General features: G+C 40.8%; 1 protein-coding gene across 1 annotated transcript; it reads right to left on the bottom strand.

Annotated features, from left to right (window-relative positions):
* Window positions 1-5,776: 5,776 nt before the first annotated feature.
* LOC120743250 (CD226 antigen-like) lies at window positions 5,777-23,466 on the bottom strand. The gene is made up of 4 exons (XM_040047134.1): window positions 23,319-23,466; window positions 20,435-20,770; window positions 14,189-14,527; window positions 5,777-7,309 (listed from the first exon to the last, which is right to left on the bottom strand). Exons 1-4 carry the CDS (start codon window positions 23,464-23,466, stop codon window positions 7,143-7,145), a joined length of 990 nt encoding a protein of 329 aa, XP_039903068.1. The 3' UTR covers window positions 5,777-7,142.
* Window positions 23,467-25,270: the final 1,804 nt, after the last annotated feature.

Genomic DNA, 25,270 nt, shown 5'->3' on the forward strand with positions numbered 1-25,270 from the left:
ACAGCCTGCGATGTGATTCTTGAATGTATGTGACATCAGCTTTATCTGGATCCAATAAAAATTTACAGTGAAAATATTTATAAGACAAACGGAAATGTTATTTGAATGGACACAAAATGTAAACACTGAAACATTAAATCATGATTAATGTGTAGATTATTCAAATCCACAACAATAAAATTAAAACATGAAAGATCAGGAAGTCTGAGTCTCACCTTCAGGTTTCCTGTGAACACATCGTCTCACCAGCACAACCAGTAACACCAGTAGAACCACAACACAGACTGATCCAACACATGGCAATGCAGGAAGAAGATAGGAACCAAGAGGAGGTGTGGATGTAGGTGGAGGTGTGGATGTAGGTGGAGGTGTGGATGTAGGTGGAGGTGTGGTGGTGTCTTCCCCTAAAATAAAGCAAACACAGTCATTAAGTTGTCGTCACATTGTGAATGTTGAAAGCTGCAGAAACACAGACAGGTGAGTGTGTCACCTGTGACAGTGATCCAGCTGGATGGAGACTCTCCATGACCGCTGATGTCACACTTGTAGAGGCCTTCATCAGACCTGGAAACATGCTGGATGGTCATGTGACCTGTAGGCTGCTTCCTGATGAGGGAGCCATCTTTATAGAAAGCAGCTGGGAGGTTGGAGGGAGTGGTCTTTGTTTTACAGAGCAGAGTGACGTCATCTCCCTCCATCACAGGGAGGACAGGACTCTGCAGGATCACTGATCCACCTCAACACAGAGACAAACTACAGCATTTCATCCATTTACACACAGCTTCATCAACACTAACTCCACACACTCAGCTTACCAGTGACTGTCAGGTTAACCATGTTACTGATGGGACCCTCTCTGGACTCACACCAGTAAACTCCACTGTCAACTGTGTCAGTGTAACTGATGGTACAGGAATAATTATTTAATGTTCCCCACCCATCTCCACATTAAGTCCTCTGTTGTTTGCTTGTGTTTCTCCTCAGAGTCCATCCAGCAGAGCTGTCGTCCTCCTCACAGCTCAGAGACACAAAGTCTCCTTCAAAGAACTGAGAGCTGCTGGGACTCACAGTCAGACGAGCTGTGAGGGATGAAATGAGAAATACATGTAATATAATAGATCTACTGTATGTTATAGTAAGTAATACCTCTAAAACACTTAAGTTGGCTTTGTTAAACGTTAGATCTTTAGCTGGTGTTGAAATCTCCCAATTCTTGAATCTTTGGGCTGAAGGAAGGACAATACTCAGTGTATTTATGCTCAATCAACAATCATTTATTTCCATACAATTCAACACTTAAGAGCATAAGGACCATCATGATGGGAAGACATGCATGAAGAGGGTCACAGCAAGTCTCAAAATGGTGACGGTTTACACAGCTTCTTATACCCTCTAACGGCCCCCACCTAGTCGTAAAAGACCAAACATTAACATTCTTTCTCTGTTACGGCGCCTAATTTATGACCTCGGCAGTTGTTTCTCTGCTTTCTGTAAGGTGGGGGTGTGGAATGTGGTCTGTCGATCTCCCCTGTCTTAGACACAGAGTCTCCTGCTTACAACCTTCTCCTCATGATTCAACACTTAAGCATGTAATACATTCACAGCAGATCAAGGATACAGAGTGATGCACACTTGTCTAATAAACTAATAAGTGAATATGTTCTTTTAACTCAAAAGTATAATGAGAACTAAACTACATACAGATCACACACTCTATATTAAAGGGTATAATATGATCTACAGCAGTATCATACTTCAACTACTTTGATTACATATATAAGGTAACATATAATAACAGAATAATCTGATACTGGGAAAACATTTTTAATTAATGATTTAATCACTGAGCACAGCCTTGATTTTATGTTTTTAACTGAAACTTGGTTGGACCAAAGTAACAGTGGAGCTGTTCTCATCGAGACGACCCCTCCTAACTACAGTTTTATCAGTGAGGTCAGGGCGAGCAGGAGAGGAGGAGGGGTTGCTGTCTTATTTAATGAATCATTTCAATGTAAGCAGCTATCTCCTGGAAGTTTTCAGTCTTTTGAATATGTGGCTTTACAGCTGAAGGCCCCATCCAAAGTTGTGTTTCTTAATGTTTACAGGCCTCCCAAATATTGCACAGACTTTTTTAATGACCTCAGTGAACTGCTGTCTGTGATCGTGTTGATTTTGACTGTGTAATTATTGTTGGGGATTTTAACATCCATGTGGACAACCCTCAGGACAAAGGGACTAAAGACCTGAGTAACACTCTGGGCAACTTTGGGCTGACTCAGCATGTAACAGAGGCCACACATAATAGAGGACACACTCTTGACCTACTGATCTCCAAAGGCCTGAGCATTTCAAAGGTTACTGTGTCTGATGTGGGCGTGTCTGATCATTACTGTGTTTTCTTTGAAAGTAAAATCTCAGCCCACACAAATATATCAACAGCAGTGATCACAAAACGGTGTATAACTGAACACAGTGGTGCAATTTTTAACCAGGTCTTCCCATTAACACCTGACCTGTCCAGGGGTTCAGTCAATGAGCTCATCAATCGCTTCAATGCTAACATGTTAAATGTAATGGATACAATTGCTCCCATTAAGGTGAAGGTTATCTCTGGAAGGAAAAAGTCTCCATGGAGAAACTCCACACTAGTGAAAAATGAAAAAAGAGAGTGTAGGAAAGCTGAGCGTAGATGGAGAAAAACAAACCTCCAGGTTCATTATGACATTTATAAAGAGAAACTTCACAATTATAATTTACAACTGAGGAATGCAAGGAGGTCCTACTTCTCTGACATCATCACTAAAAACAGTCATAATGCTCGGGTCTTATTTTCTACAGTTGACAGGCTAACAAACCCTCCTGTGTCAGAACTTCATTCGACCATGGCCTGCAATGACTTTGCCAAATTCTTCACAGAAAAAATCCAAAAGATTAGACAAGCAGTTGGTACATCAACAGCAGATCCAGGATATGTACTGTGTCCACCGAAAAACAGTTAAAACATCATAAAACAGTTTCACCCGATTAACAGCAAAGACCTGGAGGACATCTTAGGTCAACTGAACTCCTCCTCCTGCTGTTTAGATGTCCTGCCAACAAGTTTTTTCAAAAAGGTCTCAAAGACTTTAGAGTCAGACCTGTTACAGATCGTCAACTTTTCTTTAATATCAGGTGTGTTTCCAGAACCACTAAAAACTGCTGTAATAAAACCTATACTGAAAAAGGACAATCTTGACAAGACACAAATGAACAACTACAGGCCGATCTCAAATCTCCCATTTTTAAGTAAGATCATTGAAAAAGCAGTTTCTCAACACCTCAATTACTTCTTAAAACAGAATAACTGCTACGATGCCTTCCAGTCAGGTTTTAGACAGAACCACAGCACTGAAACCGCTCTGACCAAAGTTTTTAATGACATATGTCTGAATACAGACAGTGGAAAAATGTCAGTCTTAGTTTTACTGGATCTCAGTGCAGCATTTGATACAGTTGACCACAACATATTACTCAAACGACTGGAGAACTGGGCAGGTCTTTCAGGAACTGTACTAAACTTGTTCAAAACATACTTAGAAAACAGGAAATACTTTGTATCAATAGGTAACTTCACATCTGAGCAGACAAGTATCACATGTGGAGTTCCCCAAGGTTCCATCTTGGGACCCCCTCTGTTTAACATTTACATGCTCCCACTGGCACAGATTATAAAGAACAACAAAATAAACTACCACAGCTATGCAGATGACACACAAATATATATCACAATGTCACCAGGAGACCGAGGCCCTGTACAGGCTCTTGGTAAATGCATTGAGGAAATTAATGACTGGCTGTGCCACAATTTTCTCCAGCTAAACAAAAACAAAACTGAGGTAATAGTCTTTGGCGCCAAAGAAAAACGATTACAGGTCACCAGAGAACTTCAATCTATACATCTAAAAACCACAAACCAGGCGAGAAATTTGGGTGTAGTGATGGATGCAGACCTAAACTTAGAAAAACACATTAAGACAATAACAAAATCAGCTTACTATCACCTCAAGAATATATCAAGGAAAAAAGATCTGATGTCTCAACAGGACCTGGAAAAACTAGTCCATGCATTCATCTTTAGCAGGCTTGATTACTGTAACAGCATCTTTACAGGTCTACCTAAAAAATAAGTCAGACAACTACAGCTCATTCAGAACTCTGCTGCTCGAGTCCTCACTAAGACCAAAAAAGTGGACCACATCAGTCCAGCTCTGAGGTCCTTACACTGGCTGCCTGTCCGTCAGAGGATAGACTTTAAAGTCCTGATGCTGGTCTATAAAGCTCTGAATGGTTTAGGACCAAAATACATCAGTGACCTCCTGACCCAGTATGAACCTTCCAGATCCCTCAGGTCATCTGGATCCGGTCTTTTATCAGTTCCCAGAGTCAGAACCAGACACGGAGAAGCTGCATTCAGCTTTTATGCTCCTTATACCTGGAACAAACTCCCAGAAAGCCTCAGATCAGCTGAAACACTCAGTTTATTTAAACCCAGGTTGAAGACTCACCTATTCTCAGCTGCATTTGAATAAAGCACCAAATCCACACTTTTAAGCTTAAATTTCAAAACTTACATTTTAACTACTGATTTGATCTATTGTTCTGATTTTATCTGTTTTGATTTTACATACTGTTTTGTTTGTTTGTTTGTTTGTTATTTAGTTAGTTAGTTAGTTTGCTTGTTTTAATCAATTTTAAATCATGCTTTTTATTTGTTTTTGTTTCTAATGTCTCTGTAAAGCACTTTGAATCACCTTGTTGTTGAATTGTGCTATACAAATAAACTTGCCTTGCCTTGTTATACTAATAGATTCATTGTGAAACATGAACCCAATCAGGTCATATCAGTGAGCATTTCTCAGGTTTAAACTGTGACAGAAGAAGGTTACTGACCTTGGTTTGTTGTGCAGCTCAGCAGTGAGATCAGAACTAAAGAGAAATGACACTCAGGTTGATTTGAGCTGAACATAAAGAACAACTCCACACAAACAGCTGACAAACACACAAACTCGTCTCTGTCTGATGTATCTGCTCAGTGTGTAATCATAAATATAGCTTGTTGAAGAATGTTATCCATTTATCCACTCTCAAAGTTACACGTGCAGCAAATTTAGAATCACAGCTTAGCGAAACTTTTATACTTTAGACTGTGGAAGAAACGCACACAGACAGTAACGAGGCGTTCACTCTTGCTTATATAAAATTCATGCCTCTGCCGGCCATTTTCCGGGCCTCTAAGTTGGCATCATGGCCTTCGGGGACGGCCTCCGGAAAGGGTTCATCGCCGCCGCTGGCATCGCGGCCTCCTGCAGCATCACCGCCTGCAGCATCACCACTGTCTGGTTCCGCAGCCAATTTCCACTGGAAATGCCTTTTGGTTAAACTGTCAGCAAAGAATTTGCATTTGCACTGTTAATTTTTATAAAACTTTAATGCAAATAAAAAACAGCTGCTTGTTAAAGTGCAAATACATTGATTTTTTTTTTGCACTAATAAAGTTGTGGAGTTGTAAAGTGTTTTGTCTAGTGTCAGTTATATCATCAGTTATATTGTTATCGCAAATTTTCAAATGTATATCGTGATAAATATTTTTGGTCATATCGCCCTGCTCTACTGTGGGATACAAATAACATCAGCCTGATTCTGCCACGATTTGTTCCCTCAGTTCAAATCACGGACTAACAGTATCCCACAGCTGTTTATGTTTTTAAACCCATTTTGCACAGAGAGGCATTTTTAAAAAAATTTATTGATAGCAATGTTGTATATTGTGTGGCAGCTAAAACAAAATCATTGATCCTAATAATGTAACACACACTGAATCCATGGGTTGGATTACAATTGGAAGCTGCAAAAGAATTAACAACCTTCAGCATGCAAAATAGGACTAGCCAACACTGAAATATACAGAAGGAGGAGGACTCTTTAAAAAGCTATTTTTTCATGAATATGTTATTTGAGTGTGTTTAAAATGATCAAACTGTCCATCTGTGACTGACTGACAGACCCACCGACCTTTCAGAGATTATGTTTATGCTGTGGATATGAACAGAATCTGTTCTTGCACTTTACAGGAGAACAGCATGTTTTAGTAGCACTAAAGCAGAAAGTCTGTCATGAAATATATGTGGTTTATCACTTCACAGTACAAAAGAACAGCTTCAGCTTGTAACTCTTTAACATTCCAATAATTTAACAATGTTCTTATTTAACATGCTTGTTTCACATGGTAGGCACAAAGAAGTTAATACACAAAACTGTATGCAGTCTGTAACATGTTTATACGGATATCCCATGAGCTGCCAGGGTTTCAGCTCTGTTATTTATCTCCTACCTCTGAGAGGCGCTACTGAGCTTCCACAGATCACAGGTTGTAATAATATCAGGTTAAATGTATAAATATTCACATTGTTACACTCAAGGTGAGATCAAAACTGCTCACACTCAAACAGCAGGTCAGAAAAACATTTACAGCCACAGGAAGCAAAGACAAACATTCAAGAGCAACACGCGTAAAACTTTATCGATAAACAAGCTCATATAAAAATCAATAATAAATAATCTTGACATGTTTAAACTGAAGAGTCTCCTTCATGGAGGAACAAGTTAAGGCTTCATAGATCAGAGGAAACATGTGACTCTGCAGCTCCATGTAACACATTTCTCTTTGGTTTCATAATAATATCAGATTATTCAGTCACTCAGTTCTAGCTGATAAATGGACCCTGAGCACTTTGTGTTGTGTTTGTGTTGTCAGTCAGTGTCTGGAATTATTGTGTAACATCTAAACATGAGGATCAGTCTGAGTCTGACCTCACAAACAGCTGAACCTGAAGATGAGACAAACTCACTGATTCTGATATTGTGACAGAGACGACGCTGAATCCATCACTGTGAACAAACTTATTTCTGTTGAGATCAGAGACAGAAACATGTTTGTCACATAAAATGGTTTTTGTTGTTGAATATCACTGATCTTATTCTCAGATTTGTAACTTTTCTTTGTTTGAATTATGAAGTCTTGAATGTTCCACATGTAACAATAACAGTACTGAGAGTCTGGATCAGCAGGAGTTCAGCTGTTAAAAAACAAACTCTGAGACGTTTCAAACAGGCTGCGTTTCAGCAGGAGGCTGGTATGGATCCTTACTCTGTGCTTGTTTATGTTTTCTGTAGATCAAAAATCCAACAACAGCAACAAGAAGCACAGCAGAAACTGACAGACCAACAATCAGTCCAACAGGTCCATCCTGTTTGTCTCCTCCTGTGTGACCTGCAGGTGAGAAACAGGTGTGAGGTGTCAGCTGTCAGGTAGGTGATGAGTGAAGAACAGAACAGAATCCATTTCCTCTTCAAACTGCTGTCAGACATTATCTACTGCACTCTGATCACATCACTCAGACCAGCTGCTTTCTACAAAGTCTCATCAACAACATCTTTAGAAACAAACACAACAAGCAGGAAGCAGCTTCACCTCTGATCACACACACACTCAACTCTACTTACTCACCTGAAACAGTCAGGCTGACGGTGTTGATGCTCTCCCATGACCTTGTCTCTCCGTTGAAGATATTACAATTGTATGATCCATCATCATCAATCGTCACATTCTTCAGAATCAAAGACATGTTTCCATCCTTCATCTGTCTGTCTTGCAGATCCACCCGGTTCTTAAAAGATGGATGCTGTTTGTCTTGATCCAGCTGATCATCCCGGTACAAAAGCACATATTTATCTCCCAGGTCCGCTCTGCTCCACTTCACAGCTCTGATGGTTTTGTTTGATGGTACTCGACATGGTAGAACTACGTCCTGTCCAGACTCAGCTGTGATGTTTTTCTGGTCTGAAAAAAGGTCAAAGTACAACTGTTCACCTCTACAGCAGCCAATCAGAGACAGGATCAGAGACCAGTGAGCTCTGCTGACACAGAGGACAGAAAGAAAAAACCTTCTTGGACTTTATTTTGGGACAAAGTCACCAAAACTCTGCAAAGCTGAGTGAATAATTTTACTATTGAGAAGCACTTTGGTCTTTAAATGTGCTATATAAATAAAGGATTGATTGATAATTTATCAAATAAGAACCTGGCTAAAATTATACCCATTTTAATTTCCTTATACATCTCAATATGATCAAATCTCACTCAAATAGAGCAGCAAACACATGTGAGAGCTGACTCTTAGTCAGCCTAGTTTGACAGGCTGGGAGCTGAAGACTGAGTGTCTGCTGTGGGGCAGAGAGAAGTTCCTCCTGTGGAGGTGGTTATTTTGTGTCATTATTTTTTATTAAATTTGTTTGTTTTATTTATTTGTGTTTTATTCGGATGCTCAGCACTTCTATCAGAGGTTAAAGATCTCTGACATGATTGATTCTGCACACAGAATCCCTCTGAATGAAGATCAGAATACATGAAGATGATTGAACATCATATTTCACCTCACATTGCTCCTGTTTGTTGCTGTGCTGCAGTTATTATGATGATGTCATTTCAGAGCTGTACATTTCTTCGTCTTTAAGGGAAACGTTTACCGTTTCTGCTCCATCGGGATCAGGTGGGACGCGGTGGGCGGAGTCTACAGTCAGCAGGTCAACTGTTGAGTTTGTAAACTGGTTTGATTTGTTTTCGCACAGAGATAATACGTCACTACAAACCACGTGAGAACGCTGAGCCCGCTCATTGGTCAGATGTCACAGAAGTACATACAGGCAAAGTGTGCTGTGAGTGAAAACAGAAAGTCGCTTCAGGGCTGGTTGCTGACCCTCACGTAACCTTTGCATATCTGTACTTCCTTCTTGTATTGAGAGTATAAAGCACACATAGCAACGGGACGTTTTTAACCCAAACCTGTAACGCGCCCGTGCAGGTGTTTGGGATCACGTTCACACCATAAACGAACCGCACTGAGACCTCCTCCTCCTGAGGGTCTCGGTGGGGTTGTTGCTGTCTACACCTGAGTGTGATTGCTGTGTTCACACCTGCACGAACCAACCGAACCAAACAGGAAAAGAAGATTTTGATTTCAGTAAAGAGTAAAAACACACCTTGCCTTAGTGCCGTTAGCAGTCAGGGTAAAGTTATTGGGAACGGAGGGGACAGGGGCTTTTCGTTTACCTGACCGCACCCCGTAACTCAGGTGTCCTGAGAAAGCTTACACAACCTGCGCATCCTTTTTTTTTTTTTTTTTAATTTATTAGATTTAATCCATCCTTCTGATAATTAACAAGCATTTTTCGGTCACTACATGGACATAAGGCACAGTCTAGGGGAGATTCAACACTTTTACATTAAGAGGCAGCGTAACGTTTCAGAGCCTTGTTCGTGAAGTTGAAACAAAGTAGTACCTGAAGGAGAGCTCACCTGAAGAGGCCAAATCCACGACACAGACCAACAACAGAGGCAGGCAGAGACACGCTGATGTTAACAGGGTCATTGTAGTTAAACTCGGTACGTCCAAAACATACCGGGGAAACACGACCTGTTTGATCCTCTGTAGCGCAAGTAGCTACAAACGGCGAAAAACTGACACTCATCAATCTACTTTCTGTTTAACGCCGCAATCCATGACGTCACTGCGCGTCACTCGTCGGCGCGTTTCGGAGAAAAATGTTCTGATTCTTGTCACAGGTCTGTGCTGTGAGGCAGCATTTTGATTTATTCACATAACTTCAGGGTGAGGTGTTCATATATAGAGACAGAGAACCACAAGTGAGCCGAATGAGTGGGGTTGCTCTGTGATTCAAGTGGGTGCAGCAAATACACAGAATGAAAGGTTTTCACATTTCAAACTGGGCTGCAAGGCCTGACATTTGGAAATGTCTGAAAGAAAAGTTAATTGTTATTCCAGATTCAAACAAACAGCAGCGGAACTATTTTTAATCACATGAGCTTAAAAACTTAATCAAATACTTTGTTAAAAAGCTACAAAAACAACAAAATTAGTTTTATTCTTTTAAAGCTGAATCATGTGTATGAACCTGTGTCTGGTTACATAAACTCAGAAGAAGTTATTCCTCAAACATGGCCGCCATCACTGCGCTCATGCAACTGAAAACTACAAACCTGCTGCTGATGATGGTCCGAGGCTCGTGGCTCCACAGGCCACTGATTAGTCAGACGTTCAGGTTCAAGCTCGGCTGAACGTAACATTAAGGTGTCAGTGAGTAGAAATACTAGAAAAGCAGAGTAAACGTTCACAATCTGACAGATGGAAATGTTGGTGCCACATAAATATGATAAAAAAGTCAAAACAAAACACTGGAGTGAGTTCACTGAATGTATTTATTAATCATATTTAATTAACCCTTTAAGACCGACCATAGAACCAAGTCCACCAGAGCTTACTTCATAGCTAGTTTACATGGTTCCGATTCTACGGGGATTTAAAAATAGTTATGCAGAATGGAGCGTGCGCGCTCCGACCGGCTTTAAAGCGGTAAACAGCTTTAGATTCATGGCCTGTTTATGGAGGTTTTAGACATTTTACTTCCTCTTTTTTTTTTTAAGCAGCTTTCTGATGAAACAGCTGCAACTTTCTTCCCCCAGACACAGAAAAATGGAGTTCCTGTAGTTTCTGTTTAAACCACAAACAGCTCAGAGAGTAACGGTCACTATGTGCAGAACAAAGCTTTAAAGACAGTTACACATTTCATGTTTCAAACTCACACATATGTATGGCACCAAGAGCAATTTTCCCAATGTAACAAAGTATTTGTATAGTACTTATTCTATCGTCTATAGTATTCTTTCTATTTTGCATAGTATGTTATTCTGTTTATCTGAATCTATTTTATAGTATTTTTCTATTGCTTTTACTGCTCTTGAACTTGAATTCAGTCTGATTTGTTTTTCATGTCTTCTCCTCCATCATCAGTTATCAGGAGAGCAGACAGTCAAAGTACAAGAATTCAAACAAACACAGAGATTCTACTTACAGAGCAGACACAGCACAGATGTTTCCTTCATCGTCCTTCTCACTCATTTGAGCTTTTTTTCATTTCTGTCACTGACACCAAGTAAAGCCCGCCCTCTTCCTCTGAGCATGTATTCTTCCTCCATTCATACAAACAGTGGCCGATCACTAACTTCATTAACATTCATGTGATGAAGCTATTCTAATATATACCTATGAGCACACTGACACTATTTTCTCCCTATTTTGCCTCCAATCAGTTGCACATTCTTTAAAAAGTGATCTTGAGCAACAGTTCTCCAGGATGAAGGTTTGTCTCTGGACTTTGGCTCCTTCCCACACATTTTAACACAGTCCTTGCACCTGATCCATGAATCATTCAGGTATAAAAATTCAAATTGATGAACCAGTTTTGTTTCTAAACAATTTTTCAAATAAGCAAAGAACCAACATTAAACTGTAACTTCAGAGACTTTATTACAAGCAACCTGTCCCAACAACACATTTGTTTCCATTTCTTTAGTTAGATTTATGGAACCTGCCAAAGATAAGACAGTTTGACAGACAGAATAATAGAATTGCACCGACAATCTGATTCTTTAACGGATATCTTAAAACTTGGAGTATCTCAGTACAGTGTGCAGTGGGTCCTTAAAAATCTGATTAAACTGGACAAGTGAAAGAGGAACGAAGAAGTTTCAGGCCTACAAAAACAACTATCTGCAGATAGACAGTCTGTGAAAGTCATGTCCTGAAGAAACAGGACCTGAGAGATGCATCTGAGCCTTCAGTTGATTCGTCTACTGTTCACTGAAGTCTCATCAGTGAACAGTTTCATGTTGTGGAGCTTCATTTCAGTCGCTGTTGATGATCTAGTTAAAACTGATGAGTCCCCCATGCAGTACCTCCTGTAAACACACTGTTGAAGCATATTTGGATGGAGCAGCACACAGTTGACTATCAGCCATGAACAGCTGTTACACATGAGTAAGAAGCTACTTTGTATTTATAGAGATGGGAAAGCATTGGATCAGCTCCTCATCGCCCCCTGCTGGTTACTTTATGAGTTGAGCTGTTTCATATAACGTGATGTAAAGAAGTGTGACTCTCCGGTGAAGCACGATGAGAGTCGTTATCCACACATGGAGAAAACGTGGAACAGTGGTGAAGCTTTGTGGTTAGGAAAGTGTAGTGAAATAAGCCGTCGATGCTTGAGTGACTGAACTCAGTTCTTCAAAGATCAGCGTGACAGCTGCCAACAAACTGGCACAACCAGTTACTCCGTTCAGGAGGTGTTCACTGTTTCCCAGCACTACATTTATATACAGCATGTTGGTGCACAACAATCTGGTACAGGAAGCAGAATATTCTCAGTCTGCAGGTGTAACAGCTGCACTCTGCAGAAAAACTGAGACAATCACTGCTCTGTGCTCCTATTGGTCAACTGCACATGACTGAGGGAAACATTAGAAAAGAAACAAGTAAAATAATAATAATAATAAAAGAACAAAAACATGTCGATGCTTGTTTTGAGACGTGAGGAATTGCCCTTTTTCCTCCTATGCATATGTGGCTATGTGTTCCTCTGGTGACAGTTTTTGACTTAAACAAAATTTGATCAATTTAAAGAGAGAAACTCAGGCAGCAACTGTGAACTTTCAGTATCACAGGCATTAATAACACCTCCCAACACTTCGAGTGGCCACGTCGTAGCTTCTATATATATTCTATAAATTAAGCAGTAGCTTAAGTAGTAGGTTAAATCTCGATCAAATGACATAGTAAGTATGAGGTCACTTCTTTTTTTTTTTTTTTTTTTAAATAAGGCTGTGCCTCTCAGCTCTCCTCAGAATTTTTGTCTATCCATCCATTCGCTTCCACTTATCCTTTTCAGGGTCGCTGGAGCCTATCCCAGCTGTCATAGGGCGAGAGGCGGGGTACACCCTGGACAGGTCGCCAGTCTGTCACAGGGCCAACACACAGGGACAGACAACCATTTGCACTCACACATTCACACCTAGTGGCAATTTGGATTATCCAATTAACCTATCCCCACAAGCTGCATGTCTTTGGACGGTGGGAGGAAGCCGGAGTACCCGGAGGGAACCCACGCAAACACGGGGAGAACATGCAAACTCCACACAGAAAGACATTACATACAAGGTGTTCGGGTCCACTGGACCCAGGCCTAATAAAAGTGTTGAAAGTGCAGGTCCTGTGTTCCCACACTCTGTCTTCCTCCTTTCTGGTGCTGCTGATAGTGTTTTCTTCCCCTCCTGCTCCGCACAAAGTTGCAACATTGTTGAAAATTCAACTACCAACACCGTCTGCTCTTACATTTTACCCTCTTTCTTGAGGGATCCAAATTTTATTTTCTCATACCCTGTCCCACCTGCAAATTAGGGGCATAATACTATGCAACTAATACAACTGATCAAGATGGCAAAAGATGGCGAGGGCCATCCAATTGATTTTGGAAGAGAGAGGAGCTTTTTATAACATTTTATAAAAAAAAAAAAAAAAAAAAAAAGAAGCACATTAATTTATAAATGTGATCTAACAAAGGTAAAGGGAAAAAATTAACCATGTTTGCTGTTCATATGGCTTGTAATTGGGATGAAGTAAACATCTGTTGAGTAATTTAACATAAAATTGTTTGATAGTGTTAATTTGGAAAGCCAAAACTCTGCCGGGTCCACCAGACCCATGAACACTGGCTGAGTAACAAAAATATGAACACCACACAAGGGTTAATAAATCCATTGATTTTTTTTACCTTTGTAATATGAATATTTTTAAGGTTACAGGCCCTAAGGGTTTTTAAACCATCGTTGTTATTGAAAAATATTTAATGTGTTTAATGTGTTTCTGTAGGCGTTTTCAACAAAGATCAGTTTTTAAACTGTGTTTTCAGTTTAGGGTTTTTTTTAAACCTTGTGATGGTCGTCAGGAGACTTATAGCTCCTGACTCCGAATCTCAGCATCATTATTGCAGTAAATGCAAAGAAAGATCCCAAAACAACACAAAAGAAAACCTGAAACAATCCCACCAATAAATGACAGACCGATTTTAAGTCCAACAGGGATATCCTTTATCCCTCCATCCTCCGTGTCTCCCTGGTGACCTGCAGGAGAGAAACAGGAGGGTGTCAGCATTCATGACGAGTGAAGAACAGAAGAGAATCTAATCCAACGTCAGGAAGCAGCTTCACCTCTGCTCACACACAGTGAACTCTGCTCACCTGGAGGAAGAACACTCATGTTGACGGTTCCCATGATCTCCAATGATGCCGAATCTCCCACAATGACACGACACTCGTATGTTCCTGCATCATTAACCGTCACATCCTTCAGAATCAAAGACACGTCTCCATCCTTCATCTGTCTGTCCTGCAGGTCCACCCGGTTCTTAAAAGATGGATGCTGGCTTGTTTGATCAAACTGCTCATCTTGGTACAAAAGCACATATTTATCTCCCAGGTCAGCTCTGCTCCACTTCACAGCTCTGATGGGTTTGCCTTGTGGAGCTCGACATGTCAGAGTGACGTTCTGTCCAGACTCAGCTGTGATGGTTTTCTGGTCTGAAAGAGGAAACAACACAGAGCAGAGAGGTTAAAGGTCAAGGTACAGCTGTTCACTTCTACAGCAGCTAATCAGAGTGAGGATCAGAGACCAGTGCGCTCTGCTGACACAGAGGACAGAAAAAAAAAAAAAAAAAAAAAACCTTCTTGGACTTTATTTTGGGACAAAGTCACCAAAACTCTGATGCAGTTTATCAGGTTTGACTCCTGTTTGTATGTAATCAGTGTTTATGTCCTTGTGTCTTATGAAAGTACTGAACGAGTTGTGGATCTCCCTGATGAATAAGAAAGCAAGCATATAGATAGTGAAGGTGTGGAGAAGGAAAAAATACAGAGCAAGACTACGGTGAGAGATTATATATCCTGCAGATACTCCAACGACAGCGAGAGCAGTGGTTCAGGTCAGACACACAGAGAGCAACGAGGAGACGGATTTAAGAGTGAGCGTGTCGGGAAAGAAGAAACAAGGAAAAACTGGAAAAACAAGCTGTGCTGAATTTCAAAGACACAGGACATTAGAAAGCTGAGTGCAGAATTTATAAAATGATTATTTTCAGCCTTTTCCACTGTGGAGGACAAACACACAGGCCTGTGTTCTCACAGGTTGTACTAAATGTTTAAAAAAATACACTTTTATGAAAATACTGAATAAAACGTTTAACTAAAAATAAAATTTATAGTTCAGTGTTGAATATTAAATAAAATAAAAGTGCATTTGAATGGAGTCACGGCTCAGTGTCTGACAGTCTGTGTCTCACAGGCCTGAATGTCAGCTTGAAGCCATTATTGTCGTTATAATGTGGATGTTTCCATCAGATCACAAACAATATTTACTTCAGCAGGATTTTTATATTTGAAATTTTATCATTTGTCCCAAAAAAATGGAAGCCAAAAATATCCAAAAGTTTATTTTAGTTTCAGTTTGTTGATCCTGTTTGGACACAAACATCTGTACTTGGTGAGTTTGCCTACCTGAGTGAGGTGACCTTTAAGTCTCTCCAGCCATGATCAGAACTGTCTGAATTCTCTAAATAGTAAAAAAGGAGCTTCGAGGTTTATTATGTCCTTTAGCAGAGAAGACAAAGTTTTAATTGTGTGTTATTATTTTAATTGAGGTGTTTCTCTTATTTATTTATATTTTATTCTGACGTGTTTGATCCTGTGTTCAGCACTTCTGTCAGAGGTTAAAGTCCCTCATAAATAAAGTTCATGATGATTGAACATCACATTCCTCCTGTTTGTTGCTGTGCTGCAGTTTTTACGATGGTGTCATTTCATAGCTGTAAATCACGACCTTTACTTAATGTCCCGTCAGTATGTGGGAGCTGAATCTTCAGCCTGCTCCTTAAAATCGCAACCTTATAATGAAGGGAAACTTTCACTGTTCCTGCTCCAGCGGGATCAGGTGGGACACGGTGGGCGGAGTCTACAGTCAGCATGTCAGCTGTTGAGTTTGTAAACTGGTTTGATTCGTTTACATACAGAGAAAAGGCGTCGCTACAAACCACGTGGGAACGCTCAGCCCGCTCATTGGTCAGACTCACAGAAGTATATACAGGTGTAGTGTGCTGTGTGAGAAAACAGTGGTTTCAGGGCTGGTTGCTGACCCACACAGACCTTTGCACATCTGTACTTCCTCCCTGTATTGAGAATATAAAGCACACGTGGCCACGGGACGTTTTTAACCCAAACCTGTAACGCGCCCCTGGCAGCTGGTTGGGATCACGTTCACACCATAACAAACCCCACCGAGACCGACTCCTTCAGAGGGTCTCGGTGTCGTTGTCCACACACGAGTGTGATTACTGTGTTCACACCTGCACAAACCAACCGAAGCAAACAGGAAAACAAGCCTGAACACCCCAAGCCACACCCACATGATTTACAAATCTGTCAGTTTCTCTGATCTCCTCATGAAGTCTCCTGCACATCCCAAAAGTTGATTCGGTTCACGTGGATGTAACGTTTTCAGTGGGAGAAACGTTTGGTCACTCATCCAGGTGACTCCTTCAGTCTCAGCTCACTGCAGGTTTCAATCTTATAAACAGTACGTTTGCATAATGACTGAAACCAGCCCAGTGAAGGAACAATGACTGGCACGATGGCTGTGAGGTCAGCTCCTTAATCATTACTGTGCAAGTTCTCCTGCACACCTTTCCTTTAGCTTGTGACGTCATTTATGGTGGTCTGGATAAAGTGACAGGAAAGGAGGGCAGAGGGGCTTCTTGTTTACCAGACCGAACCCCTGCCTCGTAGCTCAGGTGTCCCGAAGCAGCTTACACAAGCTGCGTACACTCTTTTTAAAATAATATATCCTTCTAAAAACAAAACAGTATATTTCGGTCTAACCGTTTTTGTCCACTACCAGGACATAATGCACAGGCGGGGTCTCGGGGGGATTTGACAGTTTGACAGTAAAGGAGAGCGATGTTCATGAAGAAAAAGGAAGCAGTACCTGAAGGAGCGCTCACCTGAGGAAGCCAAATCCACGACACAGACGAACAGCAGAGCCACGCAGAGACACGCTGATGTTAACAGAGTCATTCTAGTTTAACTCGGTATACGTCAAAAAATATACCGGAAAAACACGACCCGTGGATCCTTTATGGTGCAGGCATAAACAGAACTAATTAACATGCGCCCACTAATCAGTGTGCTTTTGAGGCGTTTACGCCGCATCACAGTGACGTCACTGCCGAGGCGCGAGACACTGTTTTCAGTGTGAATTAGATTCTTGAGCAGTACTTTTAAAACGGCAGCTTAGAAACCCACTGAATGAAGCACAAACTGAGTGTCTTTACAACAGGAGTGTTCATGTGTTCATTCGGCAATTTGGAAAAAATATCAAATATCGTCCTACATTCAAGTCTGAGTCTTTAAACCTGCTGGAAACACAACACAAAGAAAACCTGCTCAGCCTGCTGAGACCACGCCCTCGTTTTAGGTTTGACAGCATTTCTACTCGATGATGACTTCAGCGTGAACTGAGGCTGCAGTGTGGGGAAGGCCTCAGGGGGTGGCTGCTCCCGGCCGGGCAGATCCTCGTGTACATATGAGAAGTGAATGAATTAAGGGAGGGACACGAAGACAAGAAGAACAGCGTGTAGTGGCGGGGGTGTATATAGAGAGGGAACCAGAAGTGAGCCGAATAAAACATAAATTATATAAAAACGTATCTGAATGCACCAAAGAATCATAGCTCAGTGTCTGAGAGTCTGACTGAGGCCCACAGGTATGAATGTGCCTGTGGGCCTTGAAGCCATTACTGTTGTTATAATGTTGATGTTTTCATCAGATCATAAACATTTATTTTAAAGGCTTCATCAGCATTTTTATGTTTAAAAATAAAGGGTTAATCCAGCTGGTATGTAGGTGAAAACGAACTTCTCAGGGTAGTGTAATGAGCTCCTCCCTCTTTTTAATGACGGTTAAAGATCATTACGAGGACGTGTAAGAGTCTGATGACGCGGCCATCGTGAAAAGACGAATAAAGGAGCAGATGTGAGCAGCTGGACTATTTTAAATCACATGATCTTAATAATATAATGCAAGACTTTTATTAAAGCCCTACAAAAATTACAAAACTATGATTTTCCAAACACTTATGAACGGTTCGAGGCTCGTGTCTCCACAGGTCACAGATTGGTCAGACGTTCAGGTTCAGTTACAATCAGACAGACAGAATTTAAATAGTTGGTGTCACATAAATGTGATTAAAGTAAATTAAAGAGAAAACACTGGAGTGAGTTCACTGAATATATTTATTAATCGTATTTTAAAACAGATCACATTTGATTAGACAGCTTTAGATTCATGGCCTGTTTATGGACGACTCCGACGTTTAACTTCCTCTTTTTAAGATAAGCAACTTTTTTTCCTTTTCCCCAAGAAAAAGAAAAAAAGCTTCTTGAGTTTCTGTTTATACCACAAACAGCTCAGACAGTAACGGTCACTATGTGCAGCACAAAAGTTTAAAGACAGCTACACATGACTGAAACGACGAACATGTTAAAATTTCATGTTTCACACTCTCAGCTGTGTCGATATAATGAGTTTAATTTCTGTCACTGACACCAAGTGAAGCCCGCCCTCTTCCTCTGATGAGGTCTTTCCACTTTTTGTGCAAACACTGTTGGATCGCTGAATTCATGAAGATTCATGTGATAAAGCCATTCTAAAATACATCAATAATAACACTGAACTCTGAATCTTGAGCCAGCCTTATTTTCTATCTTTGTTGCCTCCAAGCACTCAAACTTTTCATTTTAAAGTGAACAATATTTCTCCAGATTAAATTTTTTATCTCTTATACCTATTTTTAACACATTCCTAGTACCCGACCCGACCCATGAATTATTAAGGCATAAAAAGGAATTTACTCATAGGAACCTCGTGTAAACACACTGTCAATGCTGTAAAAGCATATTTTGACAGGAAAACACTTATTTGACTATCAGTCATGGACAGCTGCTACACATTAGTGAGAAGTTACTTTGTATTTGAAGAGATGGGAAAGCATTGCATGGATGAGCTTGCGTCAGCTTGACCTTTTAACGAGGTTAGCTCCTCATCGCCCTCTGCTGGTGACTTTATGAGATGAGCTGTTTCATATAAAGTATCAGCCTCCTCACTGATTTCTTACTTCCATATTTGTCACACTTTATTTTCTCATAACATCAAACATTAATTTTAGATATTATATTTTGGCATTTTGTCTTTAACAGTTAAAATAGACATGAAGCTGACAGACTTGCTGAATCAAGAGTCACTGAAGTAGAACGTGTCCGACAAGCCACGATCTACAGAAGAGCTGAGAAACAAAGTCACTGACATCTATCAGACTGGGAAGTGAAGTATGATGAGAGTCGTTATCCACACATGGAGAACACGTGGCACAGTGGTGTTCATGGTCAGGAAAGTGTAGTGAAACAGGCCTCCGAAGATCAGCATCGATCGGTGCAGGTTATCAAAAAGACTGATTGTTGCTGCCAACACACTCGCACAACCAGTTATTCAGTTTAGGAGACACGTGCTGTTTCACAGCACTGTAGACCACACAGAAAGTGAACCCCTGGATAACACATCTCTTTATTACAAATCACATGTCTTTGTTTAAAATAAAACAGTCAGATTATGGCTCAGACAGCAGCAGCTTCTCTCCTACACTCCTACTTTATATAAAATCATTTTAACCAAGTTTATATACATCTGTCAAAATCTTTTGAGTTTATTCAGTATTTAAACTCAAACATATTTTGCATCATTTAACATCCCACATTTATAAAACTCACACAAAACTTTTTGGTTTCATCCTGTTGAAAACCTGCGTTGTGACTGAAGTTCTGCAGGATTAAAGTTCATCTCTTCATCAACACAGTTGGTCTGACTCAGTTTAACCTCCTGAGCTCTAGTTTAGGATTATTATTTGATCCTGATTATTGGATTTTTATTTGGTGAGTTTTATCTGGAGACCCCCCGACTCAATTTTCTGAAGGTTGAACTCCAACGACAAACAGGAGCAGCAATGACAACAAGAAAACGGAAAAGAAGAAAAAACACACCACAACCAAACACATAATTCATCAGTCCTTTAGATCCATCCTTTGTGTGACCTGCAGGAGAAAAAGTAGATGTGTCAGCAATCAGGTAGAGTCTGACAATCAGGAAGCAGCTTCACCTTCACTGAATATAAAATAAAATCTGAAACAATCCCACCAGTAAATGACAGACCGATTTTAAGTCGACCAGCGATATCCTCCTTCCCTTCATCCTTTGTGTGTTCTGGCTGAACTGCAGGAGGGAAACAGGAGAGATGTCAGCATTCATGTAGGTAATGAGTGAAGAACAGCACAGAATCCAACGACAGGGAGCATCTTCACCTCTGATCACACACTGAACTCTGCTCACCTGGAGGATCAACTCTCAGATAGATGATGCTGACGAGCTTCATGTCCTCTCCATCTCTCTGAACACGACACTCGTATGTTCCAGCATCATTAATCGTCACATCCTTCAGAATCAAAGACACGTCTCCATCCTTCATCTGTCTGTCTTGCAGATCCACCCGGTCCTTAAAAGATGGATGCTGGTCGTCTGGAAGAAAGTGCCCGTCCCGGTAAACAAGCACATATTTATCTCCCAGGTCAGCTCTGCTCCACTCTACAACTATGATGTTTTTGTTTAGAGCTCCACATGTCAGAGTGACCTTCTTCTGTCCAGACTTAGCTGTGACGGTTTTCTGTTCTGAGAGTGAAACAACACGGAGCAGAGAGGTTAAAGGTCAAAGTGCAATTGTTCACTTCTACAGCAGCCAATCAGAGAGAGGATCAGAGACCAGTGAGATCTGCTGACACAGAGGACAGAAAGAAAAACCTTCTTGGACTTTATTTTGGGACAAAGTCACCAAACCTCTGATGCAGTTTATCAGGTTTGACTCCTGTTTGTATGTAATCAGTGTTTATGTCCTTTGAAATTAGAGTTATGGATCTCTACTGTGATTTAGACAGCAGCCATATAAACACTGTAGAGCGCAGAGAACAGAAAAAAAACTGAGCAAGACTGCAAGGTGAAATATTATAAATCAATATTAGGGTCATGTTGGTATGTGGGAGCTGAATCTCCTGCAGATATTCCAAAGACAGTGAGAGCAGTGGTTCAGGTCAGACACACAGAGAGACGAGGAGCAGAGAGGAGGGGGATGAGAAAGAAAATTTAAAGTTCACTGTTGAATGTTACATAAAATAAAGCATATAAAAGTGTATTTGAATAGCAAGGGCGTAGATTTCGTTTTGGCATTGGTGGGGACGAATGATTCAGTTTTTTTTCCCTTTTTGTCTTTGCTTCTTCACAACAAAAGGAGAAATGTATTTGCCTACATATGCTACTCTACCTGCTTTTAAACCATTTAAAATTACAATTGATAGTTTTATATGTGAGTTATATAATGCTAAATTACAATTAAACAAATGAGTATTTTAGACTTTAGTTTCCTTCAGCCATATTCAATATAAATCAGATATCATACAAAAATAAAAATAACTTCAAATTCAGCAGGGCTGGACTGGGACAAAATATCGGCATTTTGACTAGTGACCGGCCCACCAAGGTATTATAGGAAAAGTCATAAATCCTTTAAAGCCTTTATAATAAGCTTAAACCTACAGCACCTTCCCTATTCTGGTATTCTAAACAGTAACACCTAATTTATAATTACATATACCTATAACTAAAAGGGTTGCCAACTCCCAGCAAAAAAAGAAAAGAAAAAAAAGTAGGGAACCACTCCCGGTCCCTCTGCCTCAAGATGCTTAACTAACAAAATCGATTTAAATTTAATGCGCGTATAAAACAAATGCACATAAATCTATTATTTTTCTCCAGTAATTAAATAGATTCAACATCTTTCTTCAACAGAATTGCAGACTGCACAGATGGTACCTTAACAAAGTAAAGAATACTATAACTTACTAGGGTATATACTAACTAGACTTAATATTTACTGAATACAATAATGGATTTCTATACATTTTACATCAGATGAAAATGTTGGTTGAAAGATTCAGATAATTATTTTTTAAAAGCGAGACATTTTAAATGAGAATAAGAAAGAAAAGTATTTCCTTGTGCCCCCCTTTCCCTGTTAAAGCCCTACATGGCCCCCTGGCAACACTTTGCTAGATCCACCCCTGCACAGTTACCAGCTGTCAGCTGCTTAGAAAAGGATCCTGGTGTTATTTGTCTCTCAGAAACAGTTCATAACTTCCCTTCAACTCATTCATGTCACCTAACAGGTAAACCTGTTTCTCCATCACAGCTCTGATGATTCAGTAAGGACATCTCCTGGTTTCATCTTCATGTTTCCCTCTCACCACATATCCAAACCGACATCATGACCAGCAGGTTTACAGCTGTGGCTCCAGCAAACATCAGCTGATACTAGAAATTAATATTAAATAAATTCCAACAACAGCTGATCAAGCTTAAACGTGCTGCTGTTGTTTAGCGCGACATCCGCTGGTTTCCTCTTTCTGGCACAGAGAGAAAAGCCGATCAGCTGATCATTGATCAGTTTCATGATTGAATTAGCAACTTTCTAGCTGAAGTAGTACGGGACAAATCGCGTTCCTTTTCACCTTAACTTTAAAGTTTGACCTCCTCGGCTGTAATTGGTCCAGCCCAGAGTCGATCATGACCAATTGGCCAATCCAACACCTTTTATTATATATACCCTTCCTAAAAAAAAAAATAAATAAATCCATCGGCCCATAAAAACAAAAAATCGCCAGCAGCCCACCGGGCAAATGCCCGGTATGCCCGATGGCCAGTCCAGCTATGCTCGAAGAAATCAAATTATTGGTGGGGACATGTCCCTTCCGTCCATGCCAAATCTACGCCCTTGTTGAATAGCAAGCTGCACATGGCTCAAAACACTGAGTATTTTTATATTCAGCACTTCTGTCAGAGGTTAAAGACCTTCATAAATAAAGCTGGCTTGCTGCTGCTATCATGATTGTTCCTTCACACAGAATCTCTCTAAATTCCGATCAGATTATATTAAGTTGATTGAACATCATGTTTCACCTCACAGTGCTCCTGTTTGTTGCTGTGCTGCAGTTTCTAAGATGATGTCATTTCATTACTGTATGTTTCTTCCTCGTTAAAATCACAACCTGATAATGAAGTGAAACTTTCACTGTTTCTGCTCCATCAGGATCAGATGGGACATGGTGGGCGGAGTCTACAGTCAGCAGGGGCATGTTGCTGAACCACTCAGACCTTTGCACACTTGTACTTCCTTCCTGTATTGAGAATTCACTAGCTGGGACCACATCCTCAGAAACGATGAGCGAAGAGGGATGAGGAAGTATGAACTGGTGCTGCGGTTTGGGGAAGGCCTTGAAGGGGACTGGCAACGGCTCCCGGGCTGGGCAGACCCCCATGCACCAACGAGAAGTGAATGAAGGAAGGGAGGAGGAGAATAGAGGGGGAAAGGGGGGCATGGAAATGAGAACAGCAGGTATTGGAGAAGGGGGCATTTATAGTCTGAGGTCAGAAGAGCATGAAGGAGGAGTGGTCCCACTCCAGAAATCCAGATGATATCTCGCCTATAAAGCACACGTGGCTATGGGACGTTTTTAGCCCGAACTTGTAACGAGCCCCTGGCAGCGAGTTTGGATCACGTTCACACCATAAACAAACTGCAGTGAGACTGGTTGTTGTGGCCCACACCTGAGTGTGATTACTGTGTTCACACCTGCACAAACCAACCAAGAGTTTCATGCTCAATCATCATAACATAAGCTCTACCACCTCAGCCAGCGTCATGAGAATTTGCATATTAATAATCAAGGAACTGACCCCCCAGCCCATTGTTCCTTCACTGGGCTGGTTTCAGTCATTATGCAAATGTACTGTTTATAAGTTTGGGGAAACCTGCAATGAGCTGAGACTGAAGAAGTCACTTGGATGAAGGGTGGCTGAATGTGTGTGAAATCGTCAGAAAGCACCAAGTATAGAGACAGGGCTTGTGGGAATGTGGGTGTGATTGGGTGAATGTGGCATGTTGTACAGAGCGCTTTGAGTACTCTGGGAGAAAAGCGCTATATAAGAATCAGTCCATGAGTGAAATGTTTCTCCCACTGAAAATGTCCAGATGAACAGAATCAAATGTTGGGGAAGAAAACTTGAGTTTGATTTCAGCGGAGTAAACAACCGAAGGCACACCCACATAACTATTAATCCATCAGATTCTCTCATCTACTCCTCATAAAGGCTACGTCCACACTAATGCGTTTTCGTTTGAAAACGAATCGTTTTCTCTCCGTTTTAACCTCCCGTCCACACTGAGACGCCGTTTTAGCTGATGGAAAACGCAGCATTTTGAAAACGCTCTCGGAAACACATACATTTGAAGACGATGCGTTTAAGTCGAAGTGAAAACGGAGACTTTCGAAAACGATGACGCATTTTAGTCATGTGATGCAGTCATGTGACCAGTTAAAAAAAGAGAGCCGAGGGCATTATACAGCATTGTTTTGTTTGCTTTGTGACAGCCCTAAAAAAGATTAATATCAGTCTGTACATGCTCCAGATAGCTTTTCTTCAAATTCTTTAATTCTCACTCGCTTTTGCAACTCCACCTCATTGATAGGTGTAAAGTAAATAAAAGTAAATAAATGGCGGACAAAAACGAGGCAGGTCAAAACGTCTTGCGTTTCACACATGTGCAGAACTGGAGCGTAAGCGTTTTTGTCCATTTAAATGTGGACACGCAACTCTGTGAAAACGACTGAAAGCGCTAGTGTGGACGCGGAGTGGTTTCAGACGAAAACACCGTTTCCAAATCTATCCGGGCTAGTGTGGACGTAGCCAAAGTCTCCTGCAAACAGTTCCTTCACCTCGTGTAACCTCCATTGCGACCAGGGTAAAAAGGGTGAAGAGGGGCTTTTGGTTTACCAGACTGCACCCCTGCCTCGTAGCTCAGGATTCCTCTTAATCTATCCTTATGAGAAACAACACTATCAGTTATACCATCATTATCCAGTAGAAGGACAGGATGCACAGGCTGGTATCAAGGAAATTCAGCAGTTTTACAGCAAATGAGAGCAATGTTTCAGGGCCTTGTTCATGAAGTCTAAAGACAAAGTGCAGAAACTGAAAATACTCCGTCCAGATGAACAGAATCAACTTTTTTGGAAACAGAAAGTAAAGAACTCACCTGAAGACGCCAAATCAGCAAACAGC

Source organism: Simochromis diagramma, unplaced genomic scaffold (genome assembly GCF_900408965.1).
Source record: "Simochromis diagramma unplaced genomic scaffold, fSimDia1.1 OVJJ01000393.1, whole genome shotgun sequence".
Classification (NCBI taxonomy): Eukaryota; Metazoa; Chordata; class Actinopteri; order Cichliformes; family Cichlidae; genus Simochromis; species Simochromis diagramma.